This window comes from Epinephelus lanceolatus, chromosome 13 (genome assembly GCF_041903045.1).
Source record: "Epinephelus lanceolatus isolate andai-2023 chromosome 13, ASM4190304v1, whole genome shotgun sequence".
NCBI lineage: Eukaryota > Metazoa > Chordata > Actinopteri > Perciformes > Serranidae > Epinephelus > Epinephelus lanceolatus.
The window spans coordinates 21,869,947-21,894,347 of NC_135746.1; the positions used below are offsets into that span (position 1 = coordinate 21,869,947).

Genomic DNA, 24,401 nt, shown 5'->3' on the forward strand with positions numbered 1-24,401 from the left:
ATGTGATAAAAAAGGGTACTGTGTTTTGGTGTCATTTCTGTCCTCTGCTGTCTGTGTCGGAGTTTGACACTCACACACACTACCAGGTGTGTATTTAGGTGTCTCTGAACAGTGGTATTACCAGACCATCTTAAACGCTTCAAGTTTCGCAGTACTGTTTACTGTATACATCAACTACATGGCTAAACTATCCACCTTATTCCTGAGGGCACTACTGTAGAAATGATTATGGGCGCAACTTCCAGTGAGATAGCAGAAGTAGCAGTAAGCTAGTTAGTTCCATAGACTGTCTGTGGTTAGTCCCAGTGGCTACTCTTGGTGGCTAACCACCAACGCTGGTTCTTTTGTAAAGAAATTTGCCTTCAGTTCAGCAAATGCTAATTTATCTTTTAACAAATACTGAACTAATGTTAACATTTTTTAAAATGTCTTTGCGGAGCTCTGATGCCTGTTGCACTGTCCATGTCTCTAACGACTAACAACCAACCTAAATTTTTGTCTTCAGCAACTGTGTGTTGAACATGTAATGAGTTAATGAGTTTCACAAGATATTGTGAAAAAGTGTTAAATCTGAATTTGCAGAAGAGAATGTCACGTAGACCGACAGGTCCATCACTCAACGTCAGTACATGATATTCCTGTCTTTCCCCATCTGACTTCATTCTCAGCCTACATTAGAAAATTGCTCTTTATAAAAGAAACTCAGCAAGATACCTTGAAATATATATTTAGTCATTAGGGCCGAGAATGTGTTACTGATTTACTGTACTTACTTTATATCATATAAAAAATGAATCCCAAAAGTTATTTCTGTTGCTACTACTTTATATTACTATTACTGAAGTCTGCTGCTAAGTTCAGCATCATGTTTCGCTCAGAACAGTTGTTAATAAATCAGAACGTGTAAACTGCTTCATTAACGCAGACTGTAGCATCTTGAATACAGCCAGTGCAAATTCCCCACAGGATAAGCAAACTTTCTGTTGCTGCTGTTACAAGATTAGACCTGCACCTGCCGTCATCACTAATGCTGGGTTTTATGCTAGCTGAGTTTGAGTTGCCACAGCCACTACTGAAAATCCGTCTTCTCCTAGTCCCTCAGCAGGGGGGAATGAAGCAGAGGGACTGGAGCGAGCTATTTCTTGTCTTAGTTGAGGTCTGACAAACAAAGCAAGAGCAGGGTGAGGGGCTGAGGTAATCCGTGTGCTACATGTAGCTTCACAATGAAATAAGAGATTGTACCCATTTTAATTGTTAAAAGAAAATCAATAAGTGGGAGCCAGTGTTGACATTGTGGCAGCCACCTCAAATAAATCAATGTATGGAAAACACTGCGGGACAGCTAATTACTTCAGAAAATATATATTTTTATTCATTCTGTTGTTCATGTACATTTAATTAAGTAAAGTTTATTTAATATAACACCTTTCAAAGAGCAAGGTCACAAAGTGTTTCACTGGAACAAATCTGTTGAAAATAAGACCCTAACACAGTAATTAATTTATCCACCACTTTCCTATGCAGTATATGATGCTTCTGAAATAACAGCCACAAAGACGGACTGAGATGTGATTTTGGAAAACTGTCTCATGATAAACAGTCTCTAGAAGTGTATGATCCACCTTTTTCTCATGATCGAGTGTTTAAAAAGTTGCATTAAATTGTAATATCTAATCGCAGTACTCATAGAATCACAATACTTAAAAATCACGATACATATCAAATTGGCACTCAAGTATTGCGATAGTATCGAATCCGAAGATTACGTATTGTCCCTGCTCTATTAAATGATCACTTACTGAGGGTCAGCGGCTAGCTAATGTTATTTTGGTGGATAAAATAAGAAAAGCTTGTCCTGTGGATTTTTATTATCCAGCAGTCCCCTTTGGTGAGTCAGAAAGTTAATTTGAATGCTGCTCCTGAGAAAACACAAATCCCAGTTTGACCTATTGCGATTGAATATTGACTTCACCTTAGGCAAACACAGCATGTCTCAACTAAACTCTGCAAGGTTTCTTTTCATAATACAGTCAGGACCGATGTCTATATCTTGTTTTGTTCTCATTGATCAACGTCATCTCTTCTGTCTCATTAGTAAGAGTGCAAGTTTCACCAGAACATTAAGTGCAGACAATCCTTGCTTTCTTTCTTTTTTTTCAGTTTTCTTCCCTTCCTGTACATATTTCACTGTAATGAGGCAGGTGTCATACTGTTTAGGGCAAGACTATAAGATGTCAGAGAACAGATCCATCGCAACTTCACACAGCCAAAGGCGATGTCTTCAAACTGTGTTTTCTGTCAGAATAAGAGTCCTTAACACATAGATGTTTAGTTGATAATGATATGAAACAGACACAAGCAGCTAATCATCACATCTGAGAGATGTTTTGTTGTTTTTTGTAGGTCACTGTTATATCAATTTACAAGTGTTGGTAGATACATTAACAGATGCAAATGTCGGAAAAGGAAAAGAAAAAAAAAAGGTACTTCATAACTTTGGTGTTTAAACCCTGCAAATCCAACACTGGCCAGGACGCAGTCCAGCGCATAAATTTGCAGCGTTGCAAACAGTGGCCTGATTCCTTCAGAGAGATCTGGGAAAGCTGCCTTGGTGGAATCAGTATGTCAGAGTCTCTGACTGTTTACACATCTAACGTAGAGCGTATTGTTTGCTCTACAGATTATAAACAAGCCCGTCAAGGCAAACTTGTGATCTTGGGCTGTGTAAATAAATCTAATTTGACTTTAGTCAAAAATTGGACAAGTTTAGAGTTTGAAAAATCGTATACTGATAATAATTTTCTCTACACAATTCATAACATGAACAGTTTGAGTGATTTGATAAGCTTCCCTCAAATTCTAACGCAGTGAAATAAACACTACTACTACTTTTGTTGGACAAACCGAAGAATGACACCGTTTCAGAACATATTTGTGGCAATTCTGTACTTAAGTTTATTGTCCTTTATAGGCTAATTTATATATGCTACGAGCTAAACTCCATGGGGCTCTGGATACAAATAACATTTAATTTTGCCACCAGTAAGGCTGCAAGATTATGTCCAAAATGATCACGGTTATGTATCGCAATTATTCATTGATTATAGGGACAAAGTTTTTTATTGCAACTTGCACTCGCATGTAAACTGTACCTTTTTACCTCAAATTAAATCAACAAAACACTGCTTTTATTTTGCTGCTCTGCCACAATCATGCCTATTAACAAATCTTTGTATCAGCCTTCAAATAAGTTGGGCTCTCCCCTGAATTCAGTGCATCTCCTACAAGCTAAATATAAATCAAAGTGTTTATTGGCCACATGTCTTTGGCCAAATGGAACGCGATTGCATTGGTTATTTCAGTCTGTCTATGGGAGCTGGATGATTCGGTGGTGTGCTGCACAGCGTCCCTGGATGTCTAAGTTGATGCTGGACAAAGACAGGGAATCAGTGAAGTCAAGTTAGCATGCAACTATCGTACTGTAGTTTGTGGTGTTTTTTTTTTTTTAAAGGTGGTTCAACAAGTTAGTTTTGCTGCTTTGCGGCCCTGACAGAGGTCTCATGCACTCAAAATCCGAAATACCTCCAAACAATGGATGATAACCCTGGACTAGCTCTCTGCTTTCTGCACCAGACATTTGATTCTGACAGGCTTCCGCTACAGGTTGCTGCTATGACTTTTAGTTTAGGAAGCGCTTGATTTGATAGCAGTGGAGTTTGCTACTGGGGAAACACACAAACAATGTCAATCTTGAAGTCGCTCAAGTTCTTTTAAAAGAAAATTGTGATCGATTTTAGTATTCGCTTAATTGTGCAGCCCTTGTCACCAGGTATGGAAGCTTTTGGTAGGTAGGTAGGGCTAACCAGAACTAAGCAAAACTTCTGGGAACATATGAATGGGAAAAGGAATAAGCAACACTTGACACAATTGAGTCTGATGCCCTTGAGCACACCTCCAGTTGCTACATCACCTCAGTTGCACCACACCACTGTGTTATGCCCCATTTAATTCTCAGTTTTTAATATGTGCAGCTGAATGAATGTGCAGTGCAGAAGAACACGTGTGCATGATGAAAACCTTTCCTGGAGGTTTAAAAATAGACTGTCAGGCCTGTCACCGAGGTGCTGATGACATGCTAGTGGAAGATAAGTACCATACTCTGAGCCCAATTTGAGCCTGAAAACACTCCCTTTAAACTCGGAGGCATCGACTCGGCTGCTCTCAACAGTATTGTAATAATGACTCATTATCATGTGTTGCTGGAAATAGCTGTGAAACACCAGAGATTTCAAATGTATGTACAATACAGAGCATACAGACACATGTACTGTATATACATTATATAAGACGCTGATAGCTGGTAACTTATGACTTGATTATTTACACTTAATTGCACAAACTGCTGCCTCACAGCGTACCCAATGAATTTGTTAGGCTTGGTAGAAAATTCCTTCAGAGTTAGCTGGTTCTTGTGTTCTAGTCCCCTTAGCTGTTAGCCAGGAGGAGGGCGATATAGAGTAATATAAATGATTACAGCTCCCAGCAGTATTTTAGTGTTCATGTCAGGGTAACTCACAGCGTCTTATAGAGACGGCTTATTAAGCCTCAGAGAAAATGGAACATCACATAGCAAAGGTCACCTACTGTAACTACATAGATAACCAGATGAGATGTGTCAGATCTGTCTGCAGCTCAGCAGGTGATTGATTGATCGCATCATACATTCACTTTGTAGTGATTAATCAGAGCAGCTCATCTGGAAAAAGAGAAGCCTTTAGAAAACTTGAGATAAACCACCCAATCAGTCACAACCAAAACCCTGAATTTGTATTTAAAGTGTTAAAAATGGTGCAAAGATAAATTGTATACATGTTAATCCCCTTCAGACAAATGCTACAGTGTTAACAAATTAATCACAGTACAGGTACATCATGAAAATACAGCATGAATATAGGTGTGGGCAATATGGGCAAAGTTTTCGATTGTGGTATATTTAATTTGATGTCACAGTAGAGGTATATATCACAATAGAGTAATCGCATTTGATTATTTTAGTCTTTTATTGTAAGCTTCCATGCAAAAAAACAACCGCTGCACACCGGACAACACTTGAGTTAAAAACAAGACTGAAAATAGGAAAATTAGCATTATTTTATGGTTCCTGAGAACAGTAATTTCAAGTGTTACAGATTTCTGTATTTATAACTTCGCTCTCCTCCTCCATGTCTGACCAAATCCTATAACCTTGTGAGGCAACTGGATTCACAAGATCACTGGATCACGCAGAAATCAGAAGATCACACAAGAGTCTCAAGACTTGATTTGCTACATAGCCAGCCTCCATTAGCTCCCATCATAGAAACAGTATCGCCAGGTCTCTACCAGTGGACACATTTATATCATTGCAGGGTGTATATCATCATGTATCCGTCCTTTACGGCAGACTCTATTCTTATTTAACTTTTTCGTCTTTTTACTGTTTTAATTGCTGTTTATAATTCTTGATAGACGGTGCTACTTACCTGCCTTATGGACTTTTTTCAGCACTTAATTGCGATTACTATTGTGTACTTGTATCTTTGTCCCCAATTCAATGTGAACTCAGAGCATTGCTGTAAAAGAGCTTAATGCTCAGTCAGGTTTGATATCGCCCAACCCTAGTGAAGACAAAATAAAAGACAATCTCAGACCCATCAGCTATAGACTTACGGCAGTAAGATCTCTGGGGTAAGGGCCAATATTTCGAGAGATCCGATGTAGCCAGCGAATATTCAGGCTAAGATTTCCTCTTCTGTGCGCAGGTCATTTCCGCCAATCACTACAAACAGATACCTGCATATGATTGCAGGTAAAATATAAGGCAAAATCACCATCAGGCATAGCAGATGGGTTCCGAGCAGGGGCGTCGTTTCAGCAAAAGCAAAGGTATGGCAAAATGACATGACGTCACAGAGCTACTGATGATGGAGTTTCAAAAATATGATCTTATATAAAACTTCACTTTGGTCTTTGACCTGTCAGAAGTACATACTATGCTATTGAAAACTGTTTCAAAGGACATGGAGCTGTTTCTCACATTCATAATACCTCATGTCTGCATGTAATGCACAACTTGGTGAGAGCAGTGAAAACATCGGACCTATTTCGGCCCATATTCCAGCACCACGGACAGCGAGTGGACGTTTAATTATCATTAGTCATGTGTTTAACTTCACAGAAAATAAAGAAAATAAATTAATTACAAGCTCATTTCTAGAAGATAACCAAGGGGTCCGGTGTATGAAACACAGTAGAACAAAGGCCAATTTGGTACAATACTGTATAGGCGAATTTATTGGAGTGTCTCCAGAGACCGAAAATACAAGCTTAACATGCCGACATGAAGAAAAAACCCCCACCTACAATCAGACAGGCTTCAAGACATCATTTAGACAGGCTGTCTACAGCAGCAGAGCAAAATGCTTTTACAACACAAAGATAACTCACATAACTGATAACTCACGGAGGAGCGAAGTGGCCAACAATTTGATTCAATAACACTCGTATTCACTAACACTCGTATTCACTGATGAGCATATTATTGACCTATTTAAGTGCAATACAATGAAAACAACCAGCCAGTGCGCCTCGAGTAAGATGACTACAGAACCTCTCTCTTTCTTTTTCTCCCGATTCCAAGGTATGGCAGCTGCCATACCTCGCCATACCTAAATGACGCCTATGGTTCCGAGATTGCATTTCTCCGAATGCGTTCTGCCCCTCCACATACACTTAACTTGCCGTTCAAACGTGATTCGTCATTACTTCTTGGACTACTATCTATTTATAGAGATAAGTTAAAAGATAGCATTGAGTTATCAGGACTGAAAACTGAGGTAGCGTGTGTTTTTGCTTTCAGCTCCTGGAGCTGTTCGACAGTGAGGACCCGAGGGAGAGGGACTTCCTGAAGACCATCCTGCATCGGATTTATGGAAAGTTCCTGGGGTTGAGGGCCTTCATCAGGAAGCAGATCAACAACATTTTCTTGCGGTGAGAGAAATATTGTAGAGGTAGCCAATGTGACAAGAAGTCATGTCATGTTAAAGACGTCTCTCTATTTTTTTATTTTATTTTTTTTACCTTTTCCAATTTTCCCTAAACGTCACTACATTTCGTAGGCACAAACACATTCGCCTCAGCCTCCTATAACAGAGAGGAGAAAGAAAATGTTCAGAAGGAGGCATCCAGTATTCTTGTGGCTCCTGTTGCTGGGTGACAATGGGCTTTAGACTATTCAAACAGGGGCCACTTGATGTCGTTTCCAACAGGCAAGGTGGCAAAACGGGTGCACCCACTTTGACCATCTGCCACTGAGAATAAAAATAGTGCCACAGTTGTCAGGCTCTGTCTGTACATACCATGGCTGCTCAGCAGATGGAGATGGGTTACCAAACAGAGGAGGTGAATAATGTATGGATCATTAAGCTGCGTAAGAGCAGTCAATTTAAGGGCCCCTGCTAAACATATTTATTCTCACTCGCATATTTTTATGGGACTTCTTATAGAATAAAACATTTGCTGTCTTTTTATTATAAAACTTCATATAAAGGATATAATATTAGAGCTCACTGTCTGCATGTGTAAAAATCATGGAGCCCCAGTGTAATTGTATCTATAAAATCTGAATCCCAAATCAGAGTGTCAATATTTGAAAGGAACACAGTATTGACAGCAGCCTGGATCAATTGTTCTGAACAGTGTACTCTGGCTGTCACTGTGTTCATGTGTTTCATAATTTCTGTTGCAGGTTCATCTATGAAACGGAGCACTTCAACGGTGTCGCTGAGCTGCTAGAAATCCTGGGAAGGTGAGTAATAATGTTTGGTCATTAATATCTCTTTATATCATGGTTCGTTTACCGACACTCTACAACGCAGGGTTGCACAACGAAATGCAAGTTGTAGTCCCTTTATGCTATATGAGAAGAAGAAATAAGTATTGGTATACTGTATATCACCATTAATGTCCTCTGGCTTGAAGTACTGAGTGTGTAAACAAAACTTAAAAGGGACCTATTATGCTTTTCCTTATTTTGTAAAGTTACAATATTGGATGTTCATATTAAATGTGGGCAAAGTTTTAAATAATGAGGTAAGCGTATATAAGAATACTCCGTGAGTGTTGTCACAGCATGGAATTTCTAATGTTGACACATAACCTATAAAAATATCAATATTCAGTTTTATTTTCGATACCACAGTGAAAAACTGATATTCATGCCATTAAATTTTGAATTGTTATCATATTACAAGGCAACGTTTCTTTTCTTGGTTAGTGGCCGAGAACAGCAGAATGATTGTAGTAAACATTAACAACAAGAAAAAGTGAGAAAGTGCAGATGGTATCGGAGTATTGATGCTCTGGAAAAATGGGTATTGAAACCGTTTCAAATATTCAGAATTGACGCGTGTCGATAAATCGATATTTTGACAACACTAGTTTGAGTGAGAACCTTAAGTTTCAGGCCACTCTGATAATTCTTTGTCATTTACATTAATGATAATTTTTTTCAAATTTGGCACAAACGTTTATTTGGACTCAACGATGAACTGATAAGAATTTGGTGGTCAAAGTCACTGTGACCTTGTCTGTCTAATTCCTGTGAACACGATATTGAAAAAAAATGCCTTGAGGGAATTTCAATTTGGCACAAACGTCTACTTGGACTCAACAATGAACTGACTAGAATGTGATAGTCAAAGGTCACTGTCACTGTGACCTCGTCTGTCTTATTTACCTCGTCTGTCTTATTCTCGTGAACAGGATGTCTCAAAAATGCCTTGAGGGAATTTAAATTTGGCACAAACTTTCACTTGGACTCAACAATGACCTGATTAGAATTTGATAGTCAAAGGTCACTGTCACTGTGACCTCGTCTGTCTTATTCTCGTGAACAGGATATCTCAAAAATGCCTTTTAGGGAATTCAAATTTGGCACAAACATCTACTTGGACTCAACAATGAACTGGTTTGATAGTCAAAGGTCACTGTGACCTTGTCTCATTGCTGTGAAAGCTATATGTCAAGAATACCTTTAGGGAATATCCTCTTATTTGGCACAAACGTCCACTTGAACTCAATGAACAAATTGGTGGTCAAAGGTCAGTGTTCACAGTGACTTCACAAAACATGTTTTTGGCCATAAATCAGGAAATCTTATGCTAATTGTGACAGAACTTCACACATATGTCTAACAGGATAAAAAGATTGAGTATTGACATTTTATATACAAAAGGTCAAAGGTCGACTTCACTGTGACATCATTATGTTCTGCAAAAACACTTTTCTGCCCATTATTCAGCACGGAGGTATACAACAACTGCAATGTCGGTGTGTAGACACATAGAGCAAAGATATAGAAGACCCAGAAACGCTGACCAGTCAGAGCAGACTGGGCTTTTTCAGGAGGGGGGCTTAAAGAGACAGGCGCTAAATGGAGCGTCTCAGACAGAGGGTAAATACAGGTTTTCAGCACAGACAGTATGAGTAAGGTAAAGTGGTTTTTTACCATTAAAGCATGTAAACACTTTCTATAGAAACCCCAAATACATGTATGAATGTGAAAATGAGCATAATAGGTCCCCTTTAATGAGGTCTACAATAATACATTCAGTGACTGGTTAACACCTGTCTGTCCTTTATATATTTGGTAATACTGACATTTTTAAATAGTGTAATCAAGATGGATTAAAAAACTGTAATCATCAGTACATAAAGTCTTGATCCCGTCTCAGCTTTACTGTAAACAGTCCAGGTTGTGTTGTGTGTGTCTGTCTCTCTGCTCAGTTATCTGTCTAACACTGTGCTGCTGGTTTTGTGTTTACAGTATCATCAATGGGTTTGCGTTGCCTCTGAAGGCAGAGCACAAGCAGTTCCTTATGAAGGTGCTCATCCCACTGCACACAGCTAAGGGTCTTGCCCTTTTCCATGCACAGGTAGGAGAAATTGCCTTTAATAATAACACCATTATTTTGCTATAACTCATGTTAACTTTGGCTGCGCATATAATCTTTTTATTCCTGAGCTGCACAGAAACTATTCATCTCAGCAGGATTAAGCACTGTCATGATGTTCTCTCTGTGCTTTAGCACTTCCTGGTGGCTTGGATGTGTAAATGCACTCCTTTCAGTGATAACCACTGTGTTTCACTGTTTGTTTGTTTTTTAAATTTCTGTCAGTATAGTTGGAATGTACAAAAATAGTAACATTCATTAGAGGTTTTCACTCTGAATACATATTGAACACGAGAGATCTTTGCTGAAGATGTTCTGGGCAGTTTTTGTCTGATGCATTTTTTGAGAACAGTGTGTTCTTTTACTGTTTTTTCTTTTTATGTCCCTCAGCTGGCGTACTGTGTGGTCCAGTTCCTGGAGAAAGATCCTACACTCACTGAGCCGGTACTTATTTTTATCATTCCTCCCACTCAAAGCACAAAGCCTCAAGCACTAAATTAGTCTACACCACAGAGAGATGTGTAGTGGGCGCCAGCAGCCACCCACTTAAACAGACTGTTTTGGGTTTTTTTACCATTAGAGAGAAATTCACACGAAATTCTCTGTTATCTTCTCCGTGCAGGTGATCCGCGGGCTGCTCAAGTTTTGGCCTAAAACCTGCAGCCAGAAAGAGGTATCGTGTCTATGATTACATTTCACACTTACAACTGCTGTGAACCAGATCTTTAATGTGGTGTCATGTTCCCTACCTCGTATCTAACTAGGTGATGTTCCTGGGTGAAATTGAGGAGATTCTGGATGTCATTGAGCCAACGCAGTTCAAGAAGATCCAGGAGCCGCTGTTCAAACAGATCTCCAGATGTGTGGCCAATCCACACTTTCAGGTACTTTTAACAGGGACTGTTCAACTGTTGTGAAAATAATAACCATGGTTTTTTCACGATCATTTAATGTGATACTTATTGGCTTTGACACCATCATGCATTTATTGACCATTAACTCTGGTGTTTCTTTTTAGCACAGAAAAATACAAAAAATGAGAACAACACTTTTAAGTCAGTAAGTGGCCCACCCTCATAGTCCAGGGGAAAAAAAACAGAAAGTAAAGTGCAACTACATTTTAAAGCCAACAGAGCAAATGCTACTGTAATGTCAATATTAAAATGTCTCATGAGACTGATGCAGAGGCAGGAGCAGAGGGGCCTTGACCTTACTATACTTTTATTACTTGGTCAAACACCACCTTGTGAGTAGACTTCAAGTGCTGGAACAAATTGTGTTGCTTTGTGGTGCAGCTACGACCGTGTATCACATCTTACATATGATAGTAGTTTGTCCAAGTCTGACTCAGTGAAACCAAAGTGTTTCCACACCACAGTTTGTTTTACATTTCTTCTGAAACATCAGCTCTGTTTCTGCCATCTTCTTACAAATTCTACCGAAAAATATTCAAAACAGCCGGAGAGACAGTGCATTGTGACTCGCTGTTTTAACTCCTGCTGAAACTTGTGGACTTTGGAGGGAGGGGCTGAGCATATCCGCTGCGAAGGGGGGTGCTTAATTTACAAAATGAAAGACAAAACAGGAGCAACATTGGTAGACTCGTCATGTGGCACAAAATCTCACTTATCTTGTTTTGAAAATCGAGAGAAGCCAAAATCATAGTTTAGGATAAAATCCCTATTTATGACAGAAACATACAGACAATTCAAATCATTATACAGCCTTTGTCTTTGGCCCATAACCCTTGTCACACCATTTGATAAATGTTTTACAAAACACATTTTGTAGTTACAGGCAGACAAAAGTGTTGACATACTTGTCAACTACTCTAAATCTTCCTGTGGGCACCCATAAGTGGAGGCTGGTGTGTTAATAGATAATCAGTTTTTAAGTTCTTTCTTTATTTTATGCACATCAGTTACAATGAAGCAGTCATTTTGCAATGAAAATCTCAGATTTCAGGCTCCATCAAACAAATTCAGTGTTGAACATTAATGTGTTTTGCCCTGTTCGGTAAGTGGGTTAAAAATCTATTTCCTTTAAGACAATTTTTACTTACTCCTAAAGAATAATTTTATTTATTAGTGGAAATCAAATACAACGAAAACTTAAGTTAATTATCATGTTTAATATTTATTTAATTAAACTCCTGTGTTCAGGATAATTGAAATCAGCTCATAAACTTTTCTTTACCATTTTCCCATAAGTGCCGGATCGGTATTACGCTTGTAAAACATTCAACACAGATGAGAAGGAAGTGAGATGGCTCATTCCTTAGATACTGCCATTGTCAGCCCAACGTGGCACTTTACTTGCCATTCCTTATTGTAGAGCCCTGAATGTGAATTGAATGTGTATAGAAAAGAAAAGAAAACCTTTCAGTCAAAACAAAACGAGAATCTAAGACATAAAATAGTGCAACATAGAAATAGGGATAAAATATAATCTGAATAAAATATAAAATAAAGTTTTGTGGTAAATTTGTGATAATTAAAATTGAATTAACGGGTAAATAAATGTAATAATAACAGGAATGTAGTAAATGTATATGCATAATGGGAAGTATAAATATACACACACACACACACACAGGTGTGAATAAAAGTATATAAAACATAAAGTAACTATATAATGGATGAAGATGTCGTAAAACACAGTTAAAATATAGAATAGGTTTTGTCTTGTCTTTATAAGAGATGTTATAATACTGACATGTGTCAATGTGTCACCAGCAGATGCACATATATTTTTTGACATTTGATATATAGCAGTGACTCATAATCCCACGTGTTCTTCTGGTAGGTGTTTCTATTTTTTGTCCACACACTATATATATCCATGAGTGTAGGCTGAATATCAGAAACGCCTCTCCATATAATGCAACACAGTTTCGGAACACCACAGACTTCATCCAGTGATCATAAAGTTTAATAATAACACCTCTCTAAAACAGTTTCAGCTCAATCAGTCGTAACTTTGATTTTCAGATTAAACTACATTAGTTTTAGCTGCAGTATGTGTACCTAATAAACTGGCAACTGAGTGATTTTCCTCGATTTCTCCTTTTTAACACTTTATTGTTTTGACAAAAATATAATAAATAGGGAAACAGAAAAAATAGAGTATAAAACAAAATGAAGCCATATTCAGTTTGTCATGTTGTCGTTGACATGCAAACATTGTCCATTTCTCCCATTTCTCTCGACATCGCTCCTCTTGAGCTCTCATCCTGTGACTTAACAGTTCCAAATCATATATTTCACTCACAGTTATCTTGTGTTGGTGGTTCTTCTTTGTACCATCTCTGCATGATGGCCTTTTTACAGTCTGCCTACAAGATTTTCAGCAGATATCTGTCTCCTCTTAAAATAATTCCTCCTGTCATACTGCCAAAGAACAATATCAAACATGATGGAGATAAATCATTGCTCATATGAACATTTACCTAAAACGGCACAATTTCAAGACCGAGCCAAAGTACATGGTTACAATCTGCTGTCATGACGTTTATTCTAAAGTGACTCGGGCACTTATGTGAAATTGCTATTTCATGTAAGAAGTGCATGTCTGAAAGAGGCTTTGTTCCCTCTGTCATCTGAACCTCTGCTGAGTTTACCCTAATGGAAATCATGGAAGAGAGAAGAGGTCTACATCATTAAGTCATCACAGTCCCACTCAGACTGCGGGCTTTTATGCTTCTCGTTCTCTGTCCTCGTAGGTAGCGGAGCGAGCGCTGTACTTCTGGAACAACGAGTATATCCTCAGCCTCATCGAGGAGAACATTGACAAGGTCCTTCCCATCATGTTCGGTAGCCTGTACAGAATCTCCAAGGAGCACTGGAACCCGTAAGTGCTGCATTGACGTTTGATTCATTCGAGCTGTCTGACTGACTTCACAGTTATTTACATACAGTGACATGTGCCAGGATAGATTACCATGGTAACACCAGAGGGGTTAGACCATCTGCTTAACAAAGAAAACCTGTCACATTATGGAGAGACACTAATTGATTCAACCGTGTGTGAATCATTGGATTCTATGTGTTGTTCATAAACATCGATGCACAGGAATCTGCCTTCATGTGCTGCTGCTGAGAGTGTGTTTATACGTACACATCACAGCGTAGACACCGCCATGATGATGTCAGTGTCTCACATCATTTACTGCTATGCTTGGACATAAATGTAATATAAACCTCTGCATACATTTTCTGTATTACTGAGGTATAACGGCATTCCAACATGTCTCCATGTGGGAATTTAATTTGAAAGGACAGACACAGGAAGAGGCCACGCTCACGTTAATTTCCAGAGCTGGTACCTGCGGTTATTCCACAGGCTAGTTAATAACATGTCGGGCAGGAAATCCGAAGTGTGGGATCATTTTGAGAAGGTGAAGGACGAACCCAAGGTTATATGTAAACTCATCTTCATTGGTCGACTACAAACATGACATATCATCTGAAACATGTCAGTAGCTACATGCCGATTAGCCACTTAGCACAATCATTACTGCTTTGCCGACAGCGTCATTAACAGACGGCTCGCTCAGTGTGTGACGTGCACTTGTAGATAAAATATAGGCCTATATTAATGAAGGTTCATTAGTACGGTTTGTATTTGGTGATAATTTAAGTGACGTAACCACTAAGTGAATACACAGAGTTAAACCTTGTGTTGTGTGTTGTGTTTTACACCGAGTATTTTTGCTGTGTTGCAGGACAATCGTAGCTCTGGTCTACAACGTGCTGAAGACGCTGATGGAGATGAACTGCACGCTGTTCGATGAGTTGACTTCCTCCTATAAAGCAGATCGGCAACGGTGAGTTACAGAGCCATGTGCGCCGTAAATGAGAATGAACACCTTTATCTAATAATGGTTGACACCTACATTACAGATCCAGTTTCAGCAGCTGATCCCAAAACAGTTTGCCATGTACACTCCATCAGAAAACATTAACTTCTCCCTGACAGAGTGAATCAGTGCAGCGTCTCTGTCCTGCTCCTGCTGGTTCTCTACCAGCCAGTTCAATCATTCACCTTAAAAAACCAGATGTTAATTTTGTCCGACAAGCACTGTGAGTTGTTAGACTTTTCTAAATCATGTCCAATTGATTTAATATACCACAGCTGGACTTCATTCATACATCTCACAGCTAATTGTCAAGCAAACAGGATGCACCTCAGCTCAGTTTGTAGGGCTGTAGCAAAGGGTCTGGATACCTGTGTAAATGTGTCAGTTTTTGGATCATGTTCCTCCTCAGTTACTGTCATGAAATCAAACTTGCTTTAAGTTATACCTGCTACACTGACACTGAACTATTATGACCTGGCTGTGGCCAAAAGGGAGAAACACCATGTCAGTGTTTAGCAAAAGATATTTATTTACAGTCACCAACTGTAGCATACAGGTGACATGATTGAAGTCTACAAGCTTGTTCACAGAAAATATGATATTACAGCTGAGCCTGTCGTCCACTTTTGAAATAACAGGTATGATTTTAAAGGGGACTCGTTAAAATGATTCCCACTACAGTGATTCTTTGAAGAGAGAAACATGGAACAAACTTCTAGATGATGTCGTGCGTCAGGGTCTGAAATTAACTGTTTTTACTGCCTGCCACTGTCACTTTTGAAACCTATTTGCTGAATGAAGGAAAAATATTTAGATCATTTAGACACATTTATTGTAAAGAATGATGTCATTATATTATATATTAAAATTATTTTGATCCACAGTAAATTCCAGTGTTGGAACAAAGTGCCCAATGAATGAGTCCTCAGAGATACTCTATAACAAAAGATAGCGCATTACAAGCTGCGCCAGTGATATGAAATGGTATATACTTCAGTCTCCTAAGTGGGTGTGGGCGTTTCCTCTGCATACCTCCTCTCCTTTGGATGTGTTGTAAACGTCGTGTAGATGGATAAAAGATTAATCAAACACTAACCTCACTAAGCATGTCTGTTTTGGGTTTTCCCTGATGATTTTACCCACAACAGCCAACAATTTACCTGCATTTGTGTATTTGTGCATTTGAGTGTAGGAAGGTGGAGAGTGAGTCTGTAATTGTAACTGTACGAAAGCATACACAGCAGGTCATTACACCTATTGGATAGTAAAAATGCAACCAGCTGGCGTTGGGGGAGGGAGACAAAGTGAGAAGGTGAGGAAACTGCATTTATTTAAGAGGTGCTGAGGTGTGCTATTTAACACTGTATCATCATATGTGTGTAACTAACATGATATCAGTGTTTCTATCGCGACACCTCCATTTTTGGACTTGTAAAAGCCAAGGTTTTTCACACATTAATTTAATTGTGGCGGCCCGCCAGGATTAAAACATCTGCTGCACTGTTGGAATATATATAGTGTTTGGTGATTCATTGCACCACACTCTCAGAGCGCAGATCGTCAGGCTCAGTGAAAATGAAACTTAACCGTGATGTTTGTAAATAGACACATGACAAAATATTAAAGTGATGGAGAGAATTTGTGTCATTTACTATTTTTGTTTTGTCTTCTATGTTGCTGTCGCAGGGAGAAGAAGAAGGAGCAGGAGCGGGATGAGCTGTGGAAGAAGCTGGAGGAGTTGAGGCTCAGTAACACCAATCTGGTCCAGAACAACAGCCACGGGCTCCCCAATGTCCAGAACAACAATAACAACAACAACAACAACAACAACAATAGTAATAACAATAATGACAACCAGGACAAGAGCGCTGAGGCTGCAGCCATCACCACAGACAACAACGACCCTGACGTCAGCGCGGCGGCCAGCGAGAGCACCCCGTGTGACAAATGACAGCGGACGCCAGTTTTTTATTCCGTAAGGGTTTGACATCGTGTTCAGGACTGTCAGGAGAGGATTAACGGAGACAGAGAAAAAACACAAATTACACCTCAACAGTATATTAAATCTACTTAGAGTGACTTAGAACGCCAGCATTTCTTTGGCAGGAAAAAAGATATATATTTCAACTTAAGACTATTTTTGGATGTTACATTGTGGCTGCAGTATATTGTTTATTTGTCTGATCAAAGATTTATCCTTTCACATTTAGTTTCTTAACTGAAAAAGATTTTTTTTTTGTTATATTCGTTGTATGATACGTGGGAGGGGAGAATAATGACTTGAATTCAATGTTTCCGATTGTGCTGCACTTAGACAAGCTGAATAGCTATTTAAAGATGTCTGTTTTTTAATGTGCTTTTCCTTGTTGCTGCCAACACTTGGGTGTAAACCTTAAGGAAGAAGGGAACTGCGGATGTTGGGAGTATTTGGGGGGGAAGATGGGACCAGATCCATTATTAAACATTTAGTGTCCATAAATGTATAGAAGCAGACTGTTACCAGGAGCAGAGGAAGCTACAGGACAGATGGAGAACAGGAGGTGCATGGCAAAAAAAATATAAATCCTAAAGAGTAATAATCCCAGATATGGACTTATATCTCTGTATGTGACTCTAGTTGAGACTCTCAAGGTAAAACCTGTTCACAATTAGAGCAGATGTCATATTGGAGAGATTATTTTCCAGTTCCAGGTGTTTGTAAATATTTTTTTATCTGGGTGAAAACCTGAAATTAATAGTTGCAAAACAACACCTGTGTTTGTAAGACTACACTAAAGTATTGAGACAGGGCTTTCAAAGAGTGAAATGGTTTTTTAGCATGACTGGAATTAAAGGAATAGTTCGACATTTTTGGAAGTTCAGGCTTTCTTGCGATATAGAGGAGCAAAGATGAGGAGATTGATATTTTCATGGTAGCTATGAAGCTATAGCCAGCAGCTGCTTAGCTTAGCATAAAGACTGGAAACGGAGGGAAACAGCAAGCATTGCTTTGTCTAAGGGACACACCAGATACACCACACCGACATCAAGGAACTAGCTGAAGTTGGCTGCTCGGGCGTGCTCGGCTCTAGTCTCTAATGCCCTTCCTCTTTGCGCCCTGTGATTTGGAAGCAGCACTGATTATCTGGGTAGTTTTATGCAGCAGAAATAGAGACTTTTTACTTCATGTGCCACTGAGCAACTTTTGTAGGAAGGAACAGAGTCCCAGCTTCAACGCTGTATCCAGGAAACTGGAAGACCGACGTTAGCACCTAAACAACACAACCCGACATTGAAAGAACCAACGATATTTACTGTGTGCTAGTGAACAATAACGCAAACATTTATGAAATGACTTCGCTAGAAAGCTCAATTGCTAGAAAAAATAATCTTACCTTATATAACAAGTTTGTATTGATTTAACACCCTCTTGACTTTAGCCCATTGTTTACTTTCTCACTTTCGTTTCTCCTCTTTAACTGCCAATCAAAGTGATTTCTCTCACTGACAGGCTCCGCTGTCTTGGCACTGATTCAAAATGCTGAATCAGCTGAAGAAAAGCCAGCAAGGACCGGTGGCGAGTGCCAATAGTACAGGACATAATGCAAAAACTCGAGCGATACACGCTCACCGACGGCCCACCACAGACTAAAGGCCGACCTTTCGGCTTGGTACGTTAGGGCCCCCACATTCCTGGTAGATTACCTCGCAATCGTCGTGACCAAAGATAAGATAGTTTTTTACCTTTCAGAGTTGTGAGTATTACAAACCGTTGTGCAGTGTTTTTAAACCTGGAGCTAATTTCATTGTCTCACCTGTACCTTAAAGAACATGTCCCCACCAACGCAGCCCCAACGACGTGGAAAAACAGTCTGCTATTTCAGGGAAGGCTACACACCGGACCGTTCCTGAATTGCTGTTTTTAACACTTTGGCTCTGATTAAACAAACCAAATAAAATGTGTTTATTAGTGAGCTTTACAGGAGCTGTCAGGAGGATTCGGTTACCCTTGGACGGAGCCAGGCTAGCTGTTTCCCTCTGTTTCCAGTCTTTGTGCTAAGCTATGCTAAACTAAGCTAGGCTAACTGGCTGCTCTGCATAGCTTCATACGTAACGTACAAACATGAGAGTGGTATCAATCTTCTCGACTAACTCTCGTCAAGAAAGCAAATAAGCATATTTCCCAAGATGTCGAACTTTTCAATTAAAAGTAGTAGATTAAGAAATAAGTGAGACCTACAGTGCTATATTTTTATTGACGAGGCAAATATTTTTGAATGTTTAATTTCCCAGATGGACTATAACGGGATGCCGGATGCGCTTGAGTGTATATTTGTTGAGTGCGTTTATGTGTATATGTTAGTTTGGAGGCTACTTAAAGGGAAATGCCACTCAATTTAAGATTTTCTGTACAGTATCTTGTTCTGTGGTCCAGGAAAGTGCAGTCAGTGCTTAGGAACATGAATGGTTCTCTGTCGACGCTGAAAAGCAGAGACTTTAACTTGTCTTACCACTTATCTGGTATTTTACAATTCACAAGAGGCTGATTTTGTGTGTTGTGATTTTTTTTATATATATATACATATATATATATGTATATATATATATATCCAAACGAGGCTCACGATGAAGTAGTGATATCAAGAATATGATGCTCAACACCAGAAAATCCGAGTAAACTTTACCATCAATGCCTGTTGACTCCCTGTATCTCCAGACTATATAACCTCACATTTGCTTTTAGTTTCTGACGTTGGGAGTTGATAAATGTGTTCATAAACTTAATCTGACTGCTGTAGATCATAGGAAACGACTTGTGACGACTTTCTTTTCTTTTCTTTTCTTTTTTAAATTGAATGGTGTTCCCTCTGAACCCGGAGTGTCTGCTCTTCTTCTAAGGTCATATTTTTAGGTCCAGTCTTTTCTGATGCCTTTCTGTCAGTACAGCATTCCAACCTCTGTGGCGTTAAAAAAAACTGTGTGGGGAACCTGTTTTGTAATCGCAGATCTTATTTAGGTTTCACCATCAAATAAAGTCTACTTTATCTTTCTACTCAAATCATGTGTGTCTTCTTTTCTTTTCTCTTTCACTGGAGTGTGTTGAGTTGTAGTACATTACAGTGGGCAACAGATGGTGCAATTTGTGTCTCCAGCATTGAGCTCCTGAGCCATTCATATGACAAATGCTTTGCTTTCAATATCACCAGCCACTTTTTAAGGTACACCTTGCTAGTACCAGGCTGGACCCCTTGTGCCTTCAGAACTGTCTTAATTCTTGGTGCCACAGATTCAACAAGGTGCTGGAAACATTCCTCAGAGATTTTGGTCCATATTGACATGATAGCATCACACAGTTGCTGCAGATTTGTCGACTGCACATCCATGATGTGAATCTCCTGTTCCACCACATCCCAAAGGTGCTCTATTGGATTGAGATCTGGTGACTGTGGAGGCCATTGGAGTACAGTGAACTCATTGTCATGTTCAAGAAACCAGTTTGAGATGATTTGAGCTTTGTGATGTGGTGCGTTATCCTGCTGGAAGTAGCCATCAGAAGATGGGTACACTGTGGTCATCAAGGGATGGACACGGTCAGCAACAATACTCAGGTAGGCTGTGGTGTTTAAACCATGCTCAGTTGGTACTAAGGGACCCAAAGCATGCCAAGAAAATATCCCCCACACCATTACACCACCACCACCAGCCTGAACTGTTGATACAAAGCAGGATGGATCCATGCTTTCATGTTGTTTACACCAAATTCTGACCCTGCCGTCTGAATGTACAGTCAGGTCCATAATTATTTGGACAATGATACAGTTGTCATCATTTTGGCTCTGTACACCACCACAATGGGTTTTAAATGAAACAATGAATACCTGCTTAAAGTGCAGACTCTCAGCTTTCATTTAAGCCTTTTTTCAAAAATGTAGTATGAACCGTGTAGGAATGACAAGCATTTCTTCACACAGTCCCCCAACTTTAAGGGCTCATAAGTATTTGGACAAACTAACATAATCATCAATTAAACAGTCAGTTTTAATACTTGGTTGCAAATCCTTTACAGTCAATGACTGCCTGAAGTGTTGGACACATAGACATCATCAGATGCTGGGTTTCTTCCCTGGTGATGCTCTGCCAGCCCTTTACTGCAGCCGTCTGCACTTCCTGCTTGTGTTTTGGGTGTTTTGCCCTCAGTTTTGGCTTCAGCAAGAGAAACGCATGCTCAATTGGATTCAGGTCAGATGATATGACTTGGCCATTGCAGAACATTCCACTTCTTTGCCTTAAAAATGTCTTTGGTTGCTTTTGCAGTATGCTTCAGGTCATTGTCCATCTGCACTGTGAAGCATCGTCCAATGAGTTTTGAAGCATTTGGTTGAATCTGAGTAGGTAATGGTGCCCCAAACACTTCAGCTTTCATCCTGCTGCTCTTGTCAGCAGTCACATCATCAATAAATACAAGAGAACCAGTTCCACTGGCAGCCATACATGGCCATGACATAACAGTACCTCCACCATGCTTCACTGATGAGGTGGTGTGCTTTGGATCATGAGCAGTTCCTTCCCTTCTTCCTTCTCTTGTCTTCCCATCATTCTGGTAGTTGATCTTTGTTTTATCTGTCCATAGTATGCTGTTCCACAACTGTACAGGCTTTTTAGATGGTTTTTGACAAACTCTAATCTGGCCTTCCATTTTTAAGGCTAACCAATGGTTTGCATCTTGTGATAAACCCTCTGTATTTATTTTAGTGAAGTCTTGTCTTGCTTACAAGAGCAGCAGGATGAAAGCTGAAGTGTTTGGGGCTACATTATCTGCTCAGATTCAACTAAATGCTTCAAAACTCATTGGATGATGCTTCACAGTGCAGATGGACAATGACCTGAAGCATATTGCAAAAGCAACCAAAAACATTTTTAAGGCAAAGAAGTGGAATGTTCTGCAACGGCCAAGTCATATCATCTGACCTGAATCCAAGTGAGCATGCGTTTCTCTTGCTGAAGCCAAAACTGAGGGCAAAACACCCAAAACACAAGCAGGAAGTGCAGACGGCTGCAGTAAAGGGCTGGCAGAGCATCACCAGGGAAGAAACCCAGCATCTGATGATGCCTATGTGTCCAACACTTCAGGCAGTCATTGACTGTAAAGGATTTGCAACCAAGTATTAAAACTGACTGTTTAATTGATGATTATGTTAGTTTGTCCAAATACTTATGAGCCCTTAAAGTTGGGGGACTGTGTGAAGAAATGCTTGTCATTCCTACACGGTTCATACTACATTTTTGAAAAAAGGCTTAAATGAAAGCTGAGAGTCTGCACTTTAAGCAGGTATTCATTGTTTCATTTAAAACCCATTGTGGTGGTGTACAGAGCCAAAATGATGACAACTGTATCATTGTCCAAATAATTATGGACCTGACTGTAGCAGCAGAAATCCAGACTCATCAGACCAGGCAACATGTTTCCAATCTTTTATTGTCCAGTTTTGGTGAGCCTGTGTGAACTGTAGCCTCAGTTTCCTGTTGTTAGCTGACAGGAGTGGCACCTGGTGTGGTCTTCTGCTGCTGTAGCCCATCTGCTTCAAGGTTGGACGTGTTGTTGGTTCAGAGATGGTCTTCTGCATACCTTGGTTGTAACCAGTGGTTATTTGAGTCACTGTCTAAAACCATCCAACATCAACATTTTAAATTCATTCAATGAGATGAGACTTTAACATTTTAATGTCTTTTAAAGGTCTCTTTATGTATAAGGTGCACAGTCAGTACTCCGTTCCTTTACATGCCTAAAAGTCCGACACAACAAGCAAAAGCAATAATAATAATAGTCATCAGTGCACTTAGAAACATCAGCCAAGAGCATGACAGCTCACTTAATGACAGACTGTCAGTGCGACTCATTCTCTGCACTGTATTGCAGTAATAATAGGAAGGCAGCAAATAGTTCCACCTGTGTTTTTCCTGCTATGACCGGTCAATATCAACACAGTGTCAGGGGTCAGAGGGAAAATAATTAGGTTGCTTTGTCTTGAATGTGCAAATTATTTGAAATAATGATTTCTAGCTCTGCAGAACAATAGTCATTATTTCATCATGTGTCTCTCCCTGGCCTCCATACTGTTCAACTGTACATTTGTAATATTGATATTATAATTACACAAAATATGTTTCAGTTGTTATTACCTGACACACTCAGGCCTCCATAGTCAATATGTGAAACGTTTGATACTCAGTTTCTGTTCCCCTACGTTCACCTTTGGGGGTACCCCACCTATAAAGGGTGTCTCCTGCCTTACCTCTCCCCTTTTGCTGTTGTACTCCATGGGAGAGGAGCTCAAGTTATTGTATATGGTCATAATTGACCGAAGATTTTGTTTTTACCTCTTGCTATCAGGAATAAAGGGAGTTTGCCTCCAAAGATATCTACAGTCTGGGCCTCCTCATATCAACACAACACAGACAACTAGAGTCCAGCGCTTACATATACACATATACATACAAATATGCTACACATATACACACACATGTGTTAAAGCTAAATGCATGTTTTTTAAAGGATCCATCTCTAAACCTCACCCCTCCCCCTCTTGCTTACTGATGTCAACATAAAGTCAATGTATTGTTTTATATTAAAGGTCCAGTGTGCAGGATTTAGGGGGATACACTGGCAGAAAACACTGTTGTTGTTTTTTTAACATTAAACTGCTTCATTCAGTCTGTTTGTTCTGGGGAGACAGAAAAGCCTGTGAAAACCTTACAGTGGTTACTTTTATATATCTCTCACTTTATTCAAACTCCGTGCAGACTAATTTGGTTTGATGTTTGAGCGCTGCTTAGGCAGAGACACACGGTATTTTACTGTTAGCGTTGCCCAGTTCCCTTGTCAGAAAACGTTTGATTTTTTTTAATTGGATTTTGGATTATTGCAGAAAACAAACTCCAAGGCAAACAGTTGGTTATGATACTTACATATATATTCTCCATCTTACTTCTGCCGGCCATGCTCTGCTCACTTATATTGGGATAAAATAAAATGCCAATGCCTTCTAGAGTTTCAAAATGTTGTCAGACCAAACGGATCTGATCCTGATAGTAGACTGAATCATTATAGCCCAGTTTCCACCAAACACTTTCAGTATGGTACCTTTGGAACCAAAAGTAACCCTTCAGACATGGTACCTAGACCCTAGTGTTTCCACTGCAAACAGTACTCTTACAGTAAATGTGGGCGGGGTTGTTGTCACTCACTGCTCCGCCCAGCACGCTAATTGTTTTATTCCCTACTATGGTGAAGGCATGGCTCACCCTACTCTCCCTCTAATTGGCCAGTAGTCATTGCCGTTTTTCGCTGGATTGGTTAGGTTTAGGTATGAGTAATGAGATTGGTTAGGGTTAGGTTAAGAATGTCAGGGTAAGTCAATCTGAGGCACAGTAAGGCAGAGTAGGGCAGGTCTTGCCTTCGCCATAGTAGGAAAAAAAATATGGCGCCCAGCACTCACTGTATTTCCTTATTATCGGTGACCAGTGTTGGGCAGTAACGCGTTACAGTAACGCCTTTAGTTTTGGCAGTAACT

The 24,401-nt window shown here is 39.6% G+C and overlaps 1 protein-coding gene across 1 annotated transcript in view; it reads left to right on the forward strand.

Moving 5' to 3' along the window:
* ppp2r5a (protein phosphatase 2, regulatory subunit B', alpha isoform) overlaps positions 1 to 19,888 on the forward strand; it is a 66,162-nt gene extending 46,274 nt beyond the window's left edge. The window contains exons 5-13 of the mRNA XM_033648636.2: positions 6,899 to 7,029; positions 7,787 to 7,846; positions 9,866 to 9,974; positions 10,383 to 10,436; positions 10,615 to 10,665; positions 10,757 to 10,876; positions 13,714 to 13,841; positions 14,716 to 14,817; positions 16,537 to 19,888. Coding sequence (XP_033504527.1) covers positions 6,899 to 7,029; positions 7,787 to 7,846; positions 9,866 to 9,974; positions 10,383 to 10,436; positions 10,615 to 10,665; positions 10,757 to 10,876; positions 13,714 to 13,841; positions 14,716 to 14,817; positions 16,537 to 16,801 — 1,020 coding nt within the window. The 3' untranslated portion in view covers positions 16,802 to 19,888. The remainder of the gene's footprint in view (positions 1 to 6,898; positions 7,030 to 7,786; positions 7,847 to 9,865; positions 9,975 to 10,382; positions 10,437 to 10,614; positions 10,666 to 10,756; positions 10,877 to 13,713; positions 13,842 to 14,715; positions 14,818 to 16,536) is intronic.
* Positions 19,889 to 24,401: the final 4,513 nt, after the last annotated feature.